This window comes from Nicotiana tomentosiformis, chromosome 2, assembly GCF_000390325.3.
Source record: "Nicotiana tomentosiformis chromosome 2, ASM39032v3, whole genome shotgun sequence".
Taxonomy (NCBI): domain Eukaryota; kingdom Viridiplantae; phylum Streptophyta; class Magnoliopsida; order Solanales; family Solanaceae; genus Nicotiana; species Nicotiana tomentosiformis.
The window spans coordinates 4,096,516-4,114,865 of record NC_090813.1 but is presented as its reverse complement, the minus strand read 5'-3'; the positions used below and the strand labels follow the sequence as shown (position 1 = coordinate 4,114,865).

General features: G+C 37.4%; 1 protein-coding gene and 1 long non-coding RNA gene across 3 annotated transcripts; one reads left to right on the top strand and one right to left on the bottom strand.

Moving 5' to 3' along the window:
• Positions 1-1,112: 1,112 nt before the first annotated feature.
• LOC138904214 (uncharacterized) lies at positions 1,113-2,240 on the bottom strand. Its single transcript, XR_011413405.1, has 2 exons — positions 1,983-2,240; positions 1,113-1,703 (listed from the first exon to the last, which is right to left on the bottom strand). It is a non-coding gene; the product is annotated as an uncharacterized lncRNA (long non-coding RNA).
• A 5,589-nt stretch (positions 2,241-7,829) lies between these two features.
• On the top strand, positions 7,830-17,448 carry LOC104115576 (thioredoxin reductase NTRC). Of its 2 annotated transcripts, XM_009626243.4 has the most exons (10): positions 7,838-8,221; positions 9,679-9,886; positions 9,990-10,095; positions 10,993-11,258; positions 13,199-13,478; positions 13,955-14,062; positions 15,455-15,541; positions 15,625-15,729; positions 16,194-16,324; positions 17,144-17,448. In XM_009626243.4, the coding sequence occupies exons 1-10, from the start codon at positions 7,927-7,929 to the stop codon at positions 17,202-17,204; spliced, it is 1,647 nt and encodes a 548-aa protein (XP_009624538.1). In that variant the 5' UTR covers positions 7,838-7,926; the 3' UTR covers positions 17,205-17,448. The 2 variants fall into 2 exon arrangements, with proteins under 2 accessions (XP_009624539.1, XP_009624538.1); XM_009626244.4 differs by lacking the exons at positions 15,455-15,541; positions 15,625-15,729; positions 16,194-16,324; positions 17,144-17,448 and adding an exon at positions 14,216-14,424 and having other exon boundaries at positions 7,830-8,221.
• The last annotated feature ends 902 nt before the right edge of the window (positions 17,449-18,350 follow it).

The window sequence follows — 18,350 nt, the reverse complement described above, 5'->3', positions numbered from 1 at the left end:
GAAAAAAGAAAAAAGAGTTTTTGTCACTATTGAAATGGAGAAGTCTCATTGCCTTTGAATATGTTTCAACTTGTTTTCTTAAAAAAAAATTATAAACAAAATACAGTTTACTTTGAAAGAATTGTATGTTATACCAAACATTGTATGTTTACATATAAACATTTTTGGACGACTACTTGCAAAAGATTATCACAACAATTTTTGGATAAAGTTTAAGAAAAAAATTCTGATAAAAAGGACCAAATTTACCCCTTTACTTTCGAATATTGTTTACATCTAACCTCCGTTATATTATTCAGTTAAATTTACCCCAACCATCAATAAAATTTTAAAAATTACCCCTCGGTCCGTCAGGTGACCCAAAATCTCCCAAATCATTATAGTTAAGTCACTTATTCTTCTTCTTGATCCACTATTTTTAAAATAGGTGGCATTTACCTACTTTCTTAATTGAAAAAAAAAGAAATAAGAGAAAGAAATATTAAAATAATACAGCGATTAGTAAACAAAGTATAGTAAATTGAAGAATCTAAAATTAGGTAGCTTGTCTAAATTTCAAAAATTTATAACACCTCATCTTTAATGAATTCGTTGCACCAAAGGCATGGAGATTTTGCAAGTACTAGCGATAGAAGTTGAAGTTTTTTGGAGACTTTGCATTGTCAAATTCAACTTTGCTTTAATCAAATACCTACGCATTGTGCACTTTTCAGTTAGTCGACCGAACTCTAAACTAACAAGACAATTACAAAATATACTTGAATATACATGTACATACATGATGAGCAATCGCATATAATACACAACAAATAGACCCACTGAATTCTGCAGTGTGTATATGGTTGAAAAATTATAATTTTTTTTAACCAATTCCAAACCCATTATCGCAAGAATAGAAGTGGGTGCAATGGTAATTAAAAATATCCATGAATAATTGTATAGTTTAGTACCTTTAGCATTCACATCAATAGTAATTTCTGAAAATAGTGGAACAAGAAGAAGAACAAGTGATGTAAACTAAAGGGAATTGGGAGATTTTGGGGTTGCCTAACGTACGGAGGGGTAATTTTTAAGAGTTTACTGATGGTAGGTGTAAATTTGGCCGGATAGTATAACGGTAAGGATAAATTTGTCCGAATAATATAACGGAGATTAAATGTAGACAATATCCGAAAGTAGATGGGTAAATTTGATCCTCTTCCCTTTGCAAAAATAAACAAAAAAATGGCTTTCATCACTTATCAACGACGATGAAAACAACAAAGAAAATAAGCAAGGGAGAGTAAAAACATTGGGAAGTGGTTCCGGAGTTAAAGAAGAAGGGGGAAGCATAAAACGTCGAACTTCATAAAAATGGCCCTCATCAGCGGAACCACCAAAACCAGCGTCAAACAAGGCTTCAACCGACTCCATAGTCAGTGCATCAAATTTATCTTCTACGACAACAAAAGCGGCCTCCTCAAACTCATTAACAAGGCGAAGTTGAGTCTTAGTGGGATTGACTTGGGGACTGCTCTGATCACTTCCTGACTCACTTGCTTTTTGCTAGATTTAGTCCTCTTCTTGAGAGGACTAACGGGTTCGTCTTCTTTCTTGGAGTCAGATTTGTTTTTTGATAATCCTCTTCATAGCAGCCAACTTCAAAATGCGCTTCTGGGATTCATTAACCACGAGCCTATCAACTGAAACTCGAGGATGGTATTCTTGAAAGCCAAACCCCGCAAAAATACAGTGAATGATTGTACACGAAAAGGCAAAACTATGATTATTCTACTTATCTCCAATTATTTTCATAGTGGCACTACACACACACACACACATACACACACACACACACACACACACACACACACACACACATATATATATATATATATATATATATATATATATATATATATATATATATATATCACACACACGTATAATTGTTATAGTCATAACAGGAGAAAAGAAATCCAGAAAAGTTAGAAGGAACTTACAAGCGTAATTTCACTTCTCAGGGAACGAAAGATCAACGGGCTCAATCAGTTCTCGAGTGGGAATAACTACGGATCTACTATATCACACCCCCCCCCCCCCGGGTCATGATCGTCTTCGGGAGATCAACAATTACCCGTTTACTACGAGCATAAAGAGTAAACATCTCGGCATATAAAAGCTTAGGGAAATAAAGATAAAGATGATGGCAAAGAGTATAGTTTAACGAAATCTAATTCGATAAGAAAGGGAGGCAGGTCATAACTCTGCAAACTATCGTGCCTATTTGAGCTAAGCAGATATTAAAATAATGACAGAACTCTTCAATTACCATGTTAATTGCAAGTTGGAACCCGAGAGTAAACGTGTAATGACCCGACAGGTCGTTTTGAGCTCTAGCACATCGTTTGGCGATTTGAAGCCTTGAGTAGCTTCACTTCAGGTATTATGACTTGTACGCGTGGTCGTAATTGAATTTCGAGAAGTTCAGAGTTAATTTGGATAGAAAATTCTAAATTCAGAAGCTTTAAGCTAGAAGAATTGACTAAGGTTTGAACTTTTAGGAAACGATCTCGGAATCGAGATTTGAAGGTTCGAATAGGTTCGTATGATGATTTCGGACTTGGGATACAAAAGCGAGGACTGTTGGTTTGAGTTGGAGCCGCACCTGCGATGGATTTCCGCAGGTGCGGAGCAGCAGAAGCGGCTAATGGACCATAGAAGGTCGTTGGCAGTGGGGTATTTTTAATCCGAGACTTAGCCCATTTTTCTCACATTTTTATTTGGTTGGGCGATTTTTGGAGCTCTTGGAGGGAAGATTTTCATCATCTATGTCAAGGTAAGTGATTCCCACATATTGTGAGTTAAATATATGGATTCTATGAGGATTTAAACATGAAAACTAGTAGAAATTGTGGGATTTTGGTAGAAAATCTAGAATTTGGTAATTTTGGATTTTGACCATGATTTTGACCACGACAAGAGTGGGTTGCTCTAGTGGTGAGTACCCTCCACTTCCAACCAAAAGGTGAGGGTCTATCGGAAATAGCCTCTCTACCCCAGGGTAAGGGTAAGTTCTGCGTACAAACTACCCTCCCCACACCCCACTAGTGGGATTATACTGGGTTGTTGTTATTGTTGACCATGATTTTGAAAGTGGAATTAGGACTAAAGTATATAATTGAGTTCGTAATGATATGGGTATAGTTTATTTTCAAAAACTATATATTTATATAATTGGCCCTTTGAGCTAAGTTGGGAATCATTATAAATTGTTAAATTATGGGTAATATGGTATATATTTATAGATTTGCACATTTGTTTGACTAATTTGAATTTTGGAGAGACAAGCATCGATTTGAGGTGTTAGAGTGGCGTTGGAGCCGGCTATGGAACTTCGGAGCGAGGTAAGTCTTATGTCTAACTCTGTGAAGGGGAAACTACCCCTAGGTTATGTATCTGTTATGTGCTACTTGTTGCGGGGCTAAGTACGCACGAGGTGACGAGAGTTCATGCGTAGCAAGATTCATATTATGTCCGGGTAGACTTAGGTTCCCGCCATGCTATAACTGTACTATATGAGTTGTCCCTTGTCTATTAAATTCCTTTATTTTACGTTACGACTTGAGACTAGACTTGCATAGAGTGATAGACTTACTGTTGTAGAGATTTGACGGGCTTCATGATCAGCCGCAGAATAATTGTACTCCTCTTACTAATTTCTCCCCTGCTATGCGTTTTCCTTGAAAGGTTTTCCTTAAAAATTTATATCTCACACATCTATTCGTGAGTGGGGTCAAGGACCCATTAAATATTCCTATTCTAACGGGATCGGGTCGTTCGCCTCGACAATATAATAGATATATATATGGTTCGTGTCGTTCGACCCTTGGCAGTGCACACATTATGATAGGATCGGGTCGTACGCCTCGACATTTCTATAAAATACTTTTATGAAATCGTGTGTAACATTTGACAAAAAGCCAGTGTATCTGTGAGCTTTTCCTAATTTGAACTGTGACGACCTATCTGGTGGGGTCCATTATATATATACCCCGATTGAGGAGGTAACTGCTTAGTGAGAGCTTGAGTTTACCGTTCAGAGGAGGATTGTACCTCGTATTTATATTAGTTCATATCGTTTATTTGCTCTATCCCATATTTATTTACTTCTTGCTATACATGTCTTATTGGACCACTAGTAAGTGTCAATGTCTAATTTGTATTCCAGACAAATGTTGTATTTGTTATATTTCCTAGTTGATGCTCATACACTTGTGACACCAGGGTTTTGGGGGTTCCTACGGGTTGTTCATTATTGTAGTTCGTGTAAATATTATCATTTACCCTGTAAATTCTATTTTATACTATTTAATTGATGGAAATTATTATTTCAAAGTAATAAAACTGAGTAAACAAGTTGATCAATCACCGTTGGTTTGCCTGACGGCGGTATTAGACGTCATCATGACCTTTAGTAGATTTTGGGTCATGACAAAACGGGTACATGTACACGAATGAGTAGCCTTCATGGTAACTGGTTTTTCGTTCATCATCTTGGGGAGATTCAAAAAGAAAATTTATTCTTCAATGGTAAACTTTTCGAACAATGAAAATATGCCCTGATTTGATAATAGGATAATTGTCAGTAGGATCGCTACGACCACCCTGACCACCCCTCTTGTTCCATTTGGTGCAAGTAACAGCAAAGTTAAATTGTTTGGGTATAATCTCAAAAAATAAGGGTTCGACTAAATGCACTACATTATGTCATTTGGCAGTTTGAGGCCTTGGGTAGCTTCGCTTCAGGTGCTAAGACTTGTACGCGTGGTCGGAATTTAATTTCGGGAAGTTCAGAGTTGATTTGGAAAGAAAATTCTAATTTCGGAAGCTTTAAGTTGGAAGGATTGACTAAGGTTCGACTTTTGGAATAAACGACCTTGTAATCAGGATTTGAAGGTTCCAACAGGTTCGTATGATGATTTTGGTCTTAGGAGCGTGTCCGGATATTGATTTGGAGTTCCGTAGGTCATTTCGGCGTCAATTGGCAAAAGTTGAAAATTGGATGATTTTTGGAGAGTTTTGACCGGGAGTGGACTTTTTGATATCGGGGTCGGATTCCGATTTCGGAAGTGGGAGTAGGTCTGTAATATCAATTATGACTTGTGTGCAAAATTTGAGGTCAGTCGGACTTGATTTGATAGATTTCGACGTCGAATATAGAAGTTTGAAGTTCTAAAATTTATTAAGCTCGAATTGGGGTGCGATTCATAATTTTGATGTTGTTTGACGTGGTTTAAGGCTTCGACTAAGTTCATAATGTGTTTTGGGACGCGTGGGTGTGTTTGGTTAAGGTCTCGGGGGCCTCAGGTGAGTTTCAGATTGAAAACGGATCGAGTTTGGACATGGAAGAATTGCTGAAGCTTAAGGCTTCTGGTGCGATCGCACCTGCGAGGTTATGGCTGAAGGTGCGAGACCGCAGAAGCGGCCCATGAACCGCATAAGCGATGGGGAGTGAGTTGGATGGGATTCGCAGGTGCGACAAATATGCCGTACCTGCGAACTCGCAGATGCGGACGGAGGAGCGCAGAAGCGGAAGTGGCCTGGGCTGGTCGATCGCATGTGCGAGTGTTGTAGCGCACCTGCGGAGCCGCAGGTCCGGTCATGGGCGCGCAAGTGCAAAGTGGTGCTCGAGCTGGGGAGTCCGCAGATGCAGAGGTTTTCCACATAAGCGGATGTGCACCTGCAGTTGGTTGGCCGCAGAAGCGAAAAAGGCTGGCCTTGGGGAAAGCCGCATCTGCAAGGAAGTTTCCGCAGAAACGACTACTGTTCCGTAGATGCGAGAGATCGTTTGGCAGATGTGTTCTTTTAAAAGCGGGATTTGGCCATTTTCTCTCATTTTTCACTTGGTTGGGGCAATTTTGGAGAATTTCAAGGGGAGATTTTCATCAAGCAACACAAGTTTTGGATTGACGGGTATTGGTTTGAGGTGTTAGAGAGCCTTTAGAGCCGGTTATGGAACTTCAGAGTGAGGTACATATTTGCCTGGTGGTCTTTTGGGCGCAGAGGCGCGGCTACTGTAGAGACTTTACCGTGAGCTGCATTTCATGTCACGATCTGCAGTCTGTAGAGTCTCCATCAGAGTTATTTATATTTTTCTGTCTAATTTGTATTCCAGACATATGTTGTATTTTATTATATTTCCTAGTTGATACTCATGTACTTGTGACATCGGATTTTGGGGGTTCCTACGGGTTGTTCATTTTCGTAGTTCGTGTAAATTTTATTTCACACTTTTTAATTAATAAAAATTATGATTTTAAAGTACTAGGATGAGTAATTAGATTGATCAATCACTGTTGGCTGGCCTGATGACGGTGTTAGGCGCCATCACGATCTTTAGCGGATTTTGGATCGTGACAGAAGACCTAGTAGTAGAGAAACCCGTTGCTCGCCATGAAACCAAGATTGCAAAGTTTTCTGCCTTTTCTCCTAGACCTAACGGGGGCCTCGACGTTTGGTAACTCATCGACTATAATAGACTGACAAGGAGAAACTTCAGGGTTAGAAGACGCATTTGAGAAGCCATGACCGTGATGAAGAAAATAAAGTGAAGGAAAAGCACGAAAGAAAGCGAAGAAAGAGCTTAAAGTAGTAAGAGAAGGAAATGTTTGAGGGCTTCGTATTTATAGGAGAAATATGTCATTATGAACCGTCATCATAGGACCGTCACTTCGAAGTTATAGAGTCGTCAGTGCCTGGAAAAGCATTATATACTGCAGAGCCAATCGCATTATGCCACATGTCTCAAGCATTAAATGAAAGCGGCGCATGTCACTTTTACTATTTGCAACATATCACTAGAATTTCGGGATTAAGCGACGAATACTCCTATAGTTCTCGCTAAAAAAGTTCTTTATCACTTTCTGAATAATTATTCGAGATTATCCTGAAAGTGGGGGATTTTATGTATTGGTTAAAAATAGTCTTACCATGTGGACTAATCAAGTCTTTGACACATGTCAAGAATATTAGAAGACTCCATAAAAGTTGAATCCGATATCAATCGAAATTTAGAATTATTCAGTATGAGGCATTATTAGTATCGTAACCATTAGTACCAGAATTTCTTATAATGAAACCATTCATGAGCCAACACGAAGAATATATCGTGAATACGAAAAAGAGGAGAATCAGTCAATCCCGAGTAAAGCAAGATTCGGTATAATTCCTTGATCAACTACTGATTCATAGCATAACGTGCAGAAAACACAAATAATAAGTGTAACGAGCAAACGCGATATTAGGGGAGAGGTTAAAGATAGTTTTACTATTTAAATCCATCTTTCCCTTGCATTGCATATCATCTCAGAAATTATTATTTTACTCCCTAATTGTCGCATTGTATTTCTGGCAAGTCAAACACAAAGAGATAAGAAAAAAAAGCTATTTTGATCAATAAGTATTCTCCTCTCTCTTCTTTAATTATTTGTTTCCATTATTCATTACTTTCAATATCATTTTTTATCATTCATATCGGGAAAAGTGTATCAAACTGATCATTGGTGCCCTAAAATATAAAATCAATTGATTTGTCATATTAGGCTAATTTTAAGTTAAACAAATCTTATTTTGTTATTATTAATGATTTTTAATATTGTTTTCGCCCACCAACCAAATATAAATTTTTTATAATAATAAAAGCTCCGCATCATACAGACTGTTTGGATGACATTTTATTTAAACGACAAAAACAACGTGAACTTTTTTTAAAATTGAAAATAATAAATGGTTAGTTGAGTGGTTATCCTCAAGCCAGAAAATACGAATAGATGACACGGCACGAAGTCCAAAACAAAAGACCCTTCATTTTGTCATTTTGTGCGCGCGCGAGTAGTTAGTTGATAGAACAAATTTCTCAGCTGGATATCGTATGCTCCGAAACCAATGGCTAATACTACTCCCCCCAATATTACAAACTCCGTTGGTATCGGAATCCGAATCCGCAGCAATCTAACGGCCCGACCCGCCTCCATGGCCGCATCTTCTGCTCTGTCAACCGCTGTCCGAATACCAACCGGTCTATTTGTCGTCAACTCCGGTTCGAGTCGACGTGGAGCCGCACGAGTTGACTCATTTAACGGTCATTTGACTCGCAGCCGTGCCGGTGCGACCTTTTTATCAACTCGAGCCTCCTCAGCTGCCGCTGCAACCGTGGAGCCGGTAGAAACTAGTTCCTCAGGTAATCTTCTGTGTATATTTCTGAATTAGTATATTTTTAGAGCATTTTGAAACTCCGCCTAGCGGTCCAAATTCGGGTCAAGCCAGATGTTTTTGGGTCAGCAGACTAAAAATAGTCAAATTATGATGATAGAGTGAAATGGATGTAGAGGATGTTATTGAATTGAAGTCAAAATCGAAGAAGCATAAGTATAATCGAAATTGCATTTGTATTACAAAAAGATGCTGGTAGATAATGCAGTATGAAATAGTTATTGAGTTAAAAGTCGTATAAAAAGAATTTTTTGTACTATCAGGTTACCCAAAAAATATCTACAGGTATTTGTAATCTTAAAAAACAAAGGACATGTATCTGCTGCAACAGGTAAAAAATGACCTGATAGTACCGTAGACAATAAATTTGCGTCAAGAAAATAAAATCAAGACCGGAAAATATTGCTACAATCGTAGTATTTTATTTCAAATATTTGAGTGTTACAATCTCTACGAACCCTCCGATTCTTCTTTCCAATAGTAAATAAAAGAGCCTTCGAGCTTAATCTTGAATTTTATTTTATTTTAATCCAAGTGCTTGAAGCTTGATCTTGACGTATTTTTAACCCAAGGGCTTGCAGCTTGTTCTTGAATCTTCGTCTCGATCTTTTAATCCTTAGAACACTTGAATGCTTGTAGCTTTTAGAGAAATCTGCAGCGTTTGATCCACGAGCTCTCTCTTGCTTCTTGTTATAGCTTCTGGTGTCTTCTCTGAGTTATGAAGACCGCTATTTATGTTGTGGGAGGGAAGAATTATAATAAGAACAAACTCTTTCCGACCAATCAAAGTGAAGTGTCACAAGGCCGCATTTGATTGGCCAGAACATGTCACTTACATACGTGGCGCAGTTTCACTAGCCCTTTAATTTGACTTGGCATGCCTTGTTATTTTGACACATGGCACGATCCTATTGGCTCTTCCGTTTGACTTGGTGTGCCACGTCATTTCACGTGTGGCACCAAATTGGGCCCCTAAGAAGATATCTTGGGCCTAAAGAAATGGGCTCATCATTTGTAGCCCAACTAAATGGGCTAGCCCAATGAATTTGGACTTATTTATTTAATCCATATATATTGAGTTATGTAATTAATCCAATTATATTAGCCCAATAAATTTTGCTTGGACTAAAATATCTTGAATTTAAAATATAATCCAAATTATTTTATCGATTTAGATTCGATAAAATTTAAATGCTTACAAGTATAAAAAAATTTCTTAGTGTATATAAGTTAAACTCATAGTTATTTTGGTACAGATACTTGAGAAAAGTTTATCTATCTCATGCTTCTTCATTATTTTCTTGCTCCATCATACAACTACTATGTTGTTATATTTTATAATTTTGATTTGAGTTGTTTACTTGTCAGCAGCTCACAATTGTATAGTATAATTTTGAGCATACGGGTGTGTTTTGTTTGTTGCAGCTCAGGGTATCGAGAATTTGGTTATAATAGGATCAGGTCCAGCTGGATATACAGCAGCAATTTATGCTGCTCGGGCCAACTTGAAGCCTGTAGTGTTTGAGGGGTTTCAAGCAGGTGGTGTACCAGGAGGGCAGTTGATGACAACAACTGAAGTAGAAAACTTTCCTGGATTTCCTGAGGGGATAACTGGCCCTGACTTAATGGATAGGTACAAGAAAAGCTTTTGGGCCTTTATTCTCGTTCATCTATTAAAAGTTCCCTTGGTTATAGACAAAAGGTTTGAACGCTGAGAAATTATGTAATTTTACTAGGATGAGGCGACAAGCTGAGAGATGGGGAGCTGAATTGTATCAGGAAGATGTGGAATTTATTGATGTGAAGAATACTCCTTTTACTGTCCAAAGTAGTGAACGTAAGGTGATGCATCCTTTAGTTGCAGGTTACTCTTTCTAGGTTTTGTTATAACTGCTTCAATCTTTAATCACCATCAAATTGTTTGCCTTTTCTGAATTAGAGCTTTGATCTTTATTACTAATTTATACTGATGATTTAACTAATTTGATGGGGGTAAATAATGTATGGATGGCTGCCATTTGTCAAGACCCCAGCGATCTTTTCTTCTCTTCTTGAGTGTCACTAAGGTTGGTTACATCTTTGGACTAATTAACAGTTTATATGTTTTTGTCAAGTTTGTAATATGTTCTTAAACAAGAACCTGGGAGAATTACAGGAAGTTAGATGCTAAACTTAACCGTTTCTCATTTGGTTTTCTCTTTTCTTTTAAGAGTTCTAATAGATGTTAACGTGACAGAACAAGATACCTCTCAATTAGTTGCATTTTGTTTTTTGGTCAATTTCCTCTATTGTTATAGAGAACCATGCTATTAATCTCGATCTTCAAGATACCTTAGCCATGATATAAGAGTCTGACTTGTTCTTTGTACCTTTGACGTGTGAAAGAAAGAGCATCCTTGGTTTTTTACCTTTTACATGTGAAATAAAGAACATCTTTAGTTTTGTTTTTGGACTAGAATCCTTCAAGTCTCTGAGGTTCTTCTGATAGTCATTATTCAGGAAAGTATATCTTCATATGTGGTACCAGCTCTCTTTTATTTCCTCCGTGATAACAAAAGGGATGCTTGTTACATTTGTTTCATATGTTGTAAGAGATGTTGAGTTTGAAATGCATTAGTTCTTGCAGATGCAAATTTGATTTTTTAGACTTCTAGTTGGCTCACACCAGTATACACTAGACATGTGGTTCCCACATTAGGGTCATTATATTGAATCACTGCTCACTTCTGTATTTTCCAGGTAAAGTGTCATAGCCTTATTGTGGCTACAGGAGCCAATGCAAAAAGGTTGGGATTGCCCCGTGAAGATGAATTTTGGAGCAGAGGAATTAGTGCTTGTGCAATTTGTGATGGAGCATCACCAATTTTCAAGGGTCAGGTCCTTGCTGTTGTTGGAGGTGGTGATACAGCTACAGAGGAAGCAATATACTTAACAAAGTATGCACGGCATGTCCATTTACTTGTCCGCAAGGACCAACTAAGAGCATCAAGGGCAATGCAAGATAGGTAATTGATGTTTATGTACATTTCCTATTTCCATTTTTCTTTTTTCCCCTCAAATTGTTGTAGCACAAGGCATTAGAAATCATCTCAAAATTGAAGTTGTAATCTGATGGGCCATTTTGTTTTCTTTGGGAGAGGGCTTTTAGGGTCTTATAATACTCTCCTTCTCTGCAAATGTTTCCCTAGTTTAAAAGGCTTGAATGATGTAGAAGAATTTTAATATTGTGAAATTGTCAATGTTTTTAGGCATTTCAGACTGAGAGATGAATGATAGGAGTGTTATTCAAGTGTCATATCGTGGCTACTTATACATAGGACACTTTACTGTCATCTGTAAAAACATCTAGAGTAGTTCTCTTACTCTAAGATGTCTGTCTATACACACAGCTGTTTTACCTATATTTAAAAAAAATCACTATCTGCATTGAAGGTGCTGGTTCTTTACTTCATATTCATGTAACAAACCACATGACTTTTCCTTATGACCCGTTAAAGATGAGAACTTGAGAATGCATAATATGGTAGTTTGATGATAATTGAAATGCAGTTACTTTGCATGCAGATATGCACATATGCATGTTGCAGAAGGATGTTCAATAGGATAATCATATTTGAAAGAACAGGATCTTTGAGGTTGAGAAATGTGTTTCCAGATTATCCAGTAGTTCTAGAAGACGAATCAATATCTTATAACTTCCATTAGCTGCTTATCGCTGTTATCTTCCTTTTTTCAGAAGTCCTCCTAATGATCCCCCCCCTCCCCCCCCCCTCTTCTCCCCCTCTTTTCTAGTGTTAAATCTAATTCAAGATACAGTAGCCTGCCAGATCAGCAGTATTTCTCTAATTGAATTCTGGTTCTTAATGAATCTCTCTCTCTCTTTGGGAGGGGTATGCTATATACGATGTCAACTTGTAAGGTGCCAAGCTGTAAAAGCCTACTTAAATGGCGAAATATATGGACAAAATCCAATAAAGAAACCAAACCAACTGCACAACTTCATACTTTCAGGGAGTCGAAAAGCTGCTGATAGATAACAATTGCCTTTTAGTCGTCAGAATTAGTCATTGTGTTCGGAGTTTTCGTATCTTGCTGACCCCTCAGTTCTCCTTTAGAAACAACCTGACAATTTACTTTTCTTTGGTTACCCTAACTTCATTATCCATATTGCTTTCATCACACCCAGCTCCTTCACATTCTATAACATACTTATCACTACATTTGTGAGAGCAGAATAACACACTCCAAAATTAGCCATCTCCTAGGCCTTGCCATATAAAGCACTCACTGTAGAAGATCCCAATGATTGTTGTGAGCTTGGCCTTGTCAAAGGCCACAATCTGAGATACATCAAATGCCTGTCTTGTTTGTGCTCTTTAATACTCAGCGTTTAATTTCATTCTCTTATTAAGTACAATAGACAGTTCTTGGAATATTGACTTCACAATGTCATTGAAAGGGAGTCAACAAAGATTTGTACATCTTTTATTACACTATTCTAGTACGTACTATGGGCTCTCCCTCATAGGCATTGCAATTAATACCAATTTAAAAGGGTTCAATATTGTGTTGTACACACTAGTGAATGTGCTCACTGCATTACAATATCATCATGATTTGAGTTCAGCATGCACCTGCAAGTCGCGTGACATGATTGACCAATGTAGGTGTATCCTCTGATGAGAGATATGTTAAATAATCCAGTGTTTCTTGTTTGTCTCAGTAATGACAGCTCACTTTACTGCTGATTATTTTTCATTTTTGCCTCTTCCCCAGCTTCAACCTATTGTCGCTTTTATTCTGCTTGCGTCATACCTATTTCTGTAAATGTTGTCACATATCTATTTGACCTATGAAGCGGATTGAATTACTAATGAGCTATATATTTCAAGTTTCAACTCCCTGAAATGTTTGTTTAACAGGTTGATTATGCGGAATGTTTCAGAGTTTTCAACAATCCAAACATCACTGTGCATTTCAACACTGAGACCGTGGATGTCGTCAGCAACCCTAAGGGCCAGATGTCAGGAATTTTGATCAGAAAAGCTGATACTGAGGAAGAATCCGTGATTGAGGCAAAAGGCTTGTTTTATGGTATAGGTCATTCACCAAATAGTCAACTGTTGGAAGGCCAAGTTGAACTTGATAGCTCAGGCTACATATTGGTCAAGGAGGGAACGGCAAACACTTCTGTGGAAGGTGTATTTGCAGCTGGAGATGTACAGGTACTTGCAACAATTTATTATTTTATTCCTGCTGTTTTCTTTTTCCTTTTTCTTTTTACTATCCTTGTACTTCAGGTGGTGATTGCACTCCTAAGAAAGTTCAGGTTAATTATGCACGACCTTTTTAGATGTATCCTATGTGCTGTATGAATATCATGACCCTAGTTTGTTGATTGAAACGTCTGAGTTAAGTCCTCAAGAGAAGTTTGTGTCAAGGTGTTGCAATGAGAGAGGGGAGCCATCCAATAATATGTAGTGTGATGCCATTTCTCAGACCTCTTTTTGAATTCTTAGGTTGCCTGAGTAGAGGAAAATCTGAGATTAAATCATGATAGTATAAAACATTTCTTTTTTTCCTTTGAAGTTATTTTTCTCACCGTTTTCCTGTAGAATGAAACTCATCTTGTGATTTGTCTTCACAACTTCTTATAGTGTGATACTTCCTCATATCACCATGACATGTTCTCCATACTTAGGATCATGAATGGAGGCAAGCCATCACTGCAGCTGGCTCAGGATGTGTAGCTGCTCTATCAGTGGAGAGATATCTCACAAGCAAAAATCTTCTTATTGAATTTCACCAGGTATCTGACTTCTAAAAGAAACTGATTTTCGGTCCTGTATATTTCCTTTACAAGTCATTTGATACGCGTTTATAATCATGCTCTCAAGTGGTTTTTTAATCCAGCGCCCAAACATTGTTGACTTATATTTAATTTTTGCATTTTCTTCAATAGGTATGTATTTGTCAATTTCATAGCCTTGGTATTCCCATGAATTGTAAGTTATGGAATCAATTTCCTAGTGACCTAATTTAATGCTTTCTAAAATGTATGGAATACTTATGTAGGGTGTTAGAGTATTCACGCAAATCTGCATGCAGGCCCAGATGAAGCTGTCTACACTTACTGGATGGTATTTGAATGTGATTGATGAGAGAGTATTTAGAACGTTATTACTTATGGACTGTCGTATCATCTATGACAATAATAGTTTGTATGAACTCTTTTCGCTTATTGAATTTATCTTGATTGCGAGAATTCCATCAAGGTGGTCTGACAAAGAAACTGTTATGCTGAAACATCAAAGAGATGCATTTAAAGTTCTCATTTGAGTTACCCTTTCAATTTTAGTTTTTTCACAGGGAAACAGAAAACTAGAGAATTACACTTTAATAGTTGATTAATTTATGGATGCTTGGCAGTGCTGCACTATCTTCCTATGTTGCGCGGACTCTTCATTTTAGCTGCCGCACCCGTGTCGACACGACACTAGTACTGTAAGGGTGTGGGATTCGTACTGGGTGTGGTCAATCGAGATCAGATACTTTGACCACAATCCATGGACAAATTTGAGGAAAAATGAAAGATCAAATTTTACTTGGTTCTTGCTAGTGCCTAGTGCCTGGTGCCTACAACTTGAGAAATTCTCAAAACAAAAGATTGAATCATTGGCTGCACTCCACAACCTATAAATTTCCACAGAATATTTCTCATAATTTAGTAAATCTTTATAGATCTTTTTAGAATTTTGAATTATTTGTAGCAGAATCCCCGCACCCATATCCCTTCTTGGATCTGTACCCTCGAATCTTAAAATTCAGATTATGAAGGATCCGACCTCTAGATCCACACTCGGATTGGGTACCAGCACCTGAGTCAGAACAACATAGCTATCTTCTGTTTTTGCTGAGCTTTTTGGTGATATTATGCAGTATAAGGATGCGTAATTTATTTGTACTACTTTATCCTTGCCTTATAAAAATAATTATGTTTGCTACTACTTTATGGGTTATATGAAGTGAACTGGGTTATACCAACCATGGGGCTTCTTACTTCCCTAACAAAACTCCCACTTTTTTTTTTTTTTAACTATATAAGTAACCATTAATCCTTTTGAATTTACACTATTGCCCAATATCCCTAAACCAATAGTTCATTATCTAATGAATCTACCTGGATTTTTTGATTCATCAGCCCCCTACTGAAGAAGTTAAGAAGGAACTCACCGAGAAAGATGTCCAAGAAGGTTTTGATATAACACTTACAAAGCATAAGGGCCAGGTGTGAGATCTAGGAAGCTCAGATCTTTCTGACCATGGTCAGCATTCCTATCTGATGATCATTTTTATTGTTTTCCTTCTCAGTATGCTTTACGGAAGTTGTACCACGAGAGCTCAAGGATTATTTGTGTACTATATACATCACCAACATGTGGTCCATGTAGGACCTTGAAACCGATTCTTAGCAAGGTATGCAACTCATTTTGATAGATGTGTCCTTTCAATTAGCCATCAACTCTCTTTTACATTAGTGAATTGTAAAAGAAAAAATTAGCCATACATCACATTTCTCTTGCAAGTCAAAAGACCAATTTGTGAAGAGTGTGAAGTGTTACGTCCTGTCAAACTTTATTGATCCACGATGTGGTTAATTTGTCTTAAAAGTTTCTGTTTCAGTATCATATACTATCATTTTTGTGAAAGTTGATTACTTGAAATCCTTATGATTTCCATGGAGGAATAACCGAATCTTGAGATAAACCTCAAAGGACCCCCTATAAAGGTTGTTTAAAGAAAAGAGCTTTGTGTTTCAATTAACTTTGTATCATCCTTACTTCTACTCGGTAATAGTTGATTCTTTTAGTTGCTTTGCTGTTGAGTACTGGCTTTTGTAGTGTTTATAACTAACCTGTTCCATTGTGCTTGTGCAACAGGTCATTGATGAATTTGACCAGCATGTACACTTTGTTGAAATTGATATTACTGAAGATCCAGAGATTGCTGAGGCAGCTGGAATTATGGGTACTCCATGTGTACAGTTTTTCAAGAATAAGGAAATGCTCAGGTTGGTTGCATTTGGCTTTTCTTTCCCTCCAAAAGTATAAACTGCTTAATTTCTATATTATAAATGACCTAAACAGCTGTCTTCTTCTCTTAGTTCTTTGTTGCACGAGTTCCATCTCATTCAATCTTTCATAGTTTCACCATACACCAAGTAAAACAAGTCTCGCTAGTCGGGCTCAAGCCCTATGAACTTGATTTTGTCGGAAATGCAATTTCTTGCAGCTTCACTCTTATTTTCCATTGTCCCGAATCGATTTCCTTATGTTACCTCAAGATTCTTTTTGCTCTGGTCTTGATGTTTCTTAGGACGATATCATCTTTGATTAAATCCTCATTCTCTTTTTGCTCTTCTTTATTACATAGCAAATGAGGAAAAGAGAACTATACTTCTGCGTACAGCTCTGTATACATGTGCTCGTTCTCCTCGCTATCGTCAAGCACGGCTCCCTTAACTCACTTCCACTCTCCATGATTATCACATAGTATAGTCCAACCAAACACATAATTAGGAAATAAGTTTTATTTGTTATGTATTTTCCATGAAATTTAACAAACACATTTTGTACCAACCAAATGAAGCCTCAAATTCTGCATGTGTTATGCTAGCGTTTAGCATTATTATTGGTTGAAACACTTTTGACATCTATCATCTTGCCTCTAGCTAGTGTCATCCATCTCCTGCCCTAATTTCTGTACCATTTGCGTCTGCCTTAGTTACTGCAGAGAATCGTTGGAAAAAGCAAGTTCGGTAGCATCAAATTTTTTAAGCAGCTTGACTTGTTTTCGTGCTAATTCCTTTTTTTTTTTTGGGGATGTGCAGGACTGTATCAGGTGTCAAAATGAAGAGAGAGTATAGGGAGTTGATTGAAGCAAATAAATGAAGGCTTTTTTTTGTTAAATCTCCACTTTTTCCCTTCACAGTTTCAGTTGATTTTTCTAATTCATGGTGCGCAAATCAATTTTGTTCAAAAGGGTAAAAAGAACTGCCCAGTACCTTGTATTAGCTCAATAACAAGTAGCATTCTTACATCGAATGTTGTGCGTGTCACAAATTTCAAAAGCGCAAGAAATTGGGATTACATTCTTTGGCGAGAGTATCAACGGGATTCGATTTAGTTGTTTTTAGTAATTGTCTTCCGCCATTTTTCCTTTTTTATTTTTTCTTAAAATTGTCCTCTGCTTTCGCCGATGGGAGCGGGAGACCAAGCAATTTGACCTTATTAATAAAAATTAGTGTTAAAATTTAGCACATAACCATTTTTAAGTGATAAACGTGTTTATGAATAACACATGACTTGCAGTTATTGGTTTGGTTTATATGTCCGGCTCGGGTTAAAAAAAATCTGGAGAGCATTGTACAATAACAATGATAATATTATTTCTGCTGCTTCTTTAGCCATTCAATTTCAACAATCAAGAATCAATGACGAAAGAATTATTTCTCCTATTCCTCCTAGTTTACCCACTTTAGCCCTTCAATTTCACCTTCATAGAGTTTTGGTATATAAAACCACATCACTGGCCTGCACAGCTCCAATATAAAGATGAATATCAGCAAACTGAGACCAAATCACTTCATCTCAGATTATACCCTTCTAACTACATGTCATATCATATGACACGTTCTACCGTGTCAGGCTCAAGAACTGGGGTGACACGTTTGAGTTTTATCATCAGGAGCTCATACATTATTTGATAGGGCCAAAACTTGGAGATGTTCGTTGGTTTAACTTTGAAAATTGAATATGTTTGGGATGGGAGGGAGGGTTGAAGAAGAAGAAGAGTTATTGTCCCGCTTCAATGGGATGGTACCAGCTAGTAAGTCATCGATAACAGCGGCGGAGCCAGGATTTTTATTAAGGGGAGTCAAAATATAAAGAAACAAACCCACCAAAAAGTCAACGGGTGTCATTATATAATATATATACATACTTTAAAAAACATTACCAAGCTATGCAGTGTAATTTTTCAGCGAAGGGTTGACACCCCTTTGGTGCACGTGGCTCCGCCATTGGTCGATAATGGAG

Bases quoted from the DNA above. Each gene is read 5' to 3' on its own strand.
- LOC104115576 (XM_009626243.4), top strand. From the start codon at position 7,927: ATGGCTAATACTACTCCCCCCAATATTACAAACTCCGTTGGTATCGGA. The intron at 15,542-15,624 runs GTGTGAGATCTA...TTTCCTTCTCAG, and splicing joins TTACAAAGCATAAGGGCCAG to TATGCTTTACGGAAGTTGTA. The intron at 16,325-17,143 runs GTTGGTTGCATT...GGGGATGTGCAG, and splicing joins AAGAATAAGGAAATGCTCAG to GACTGTATCAGGTGTCAAAA.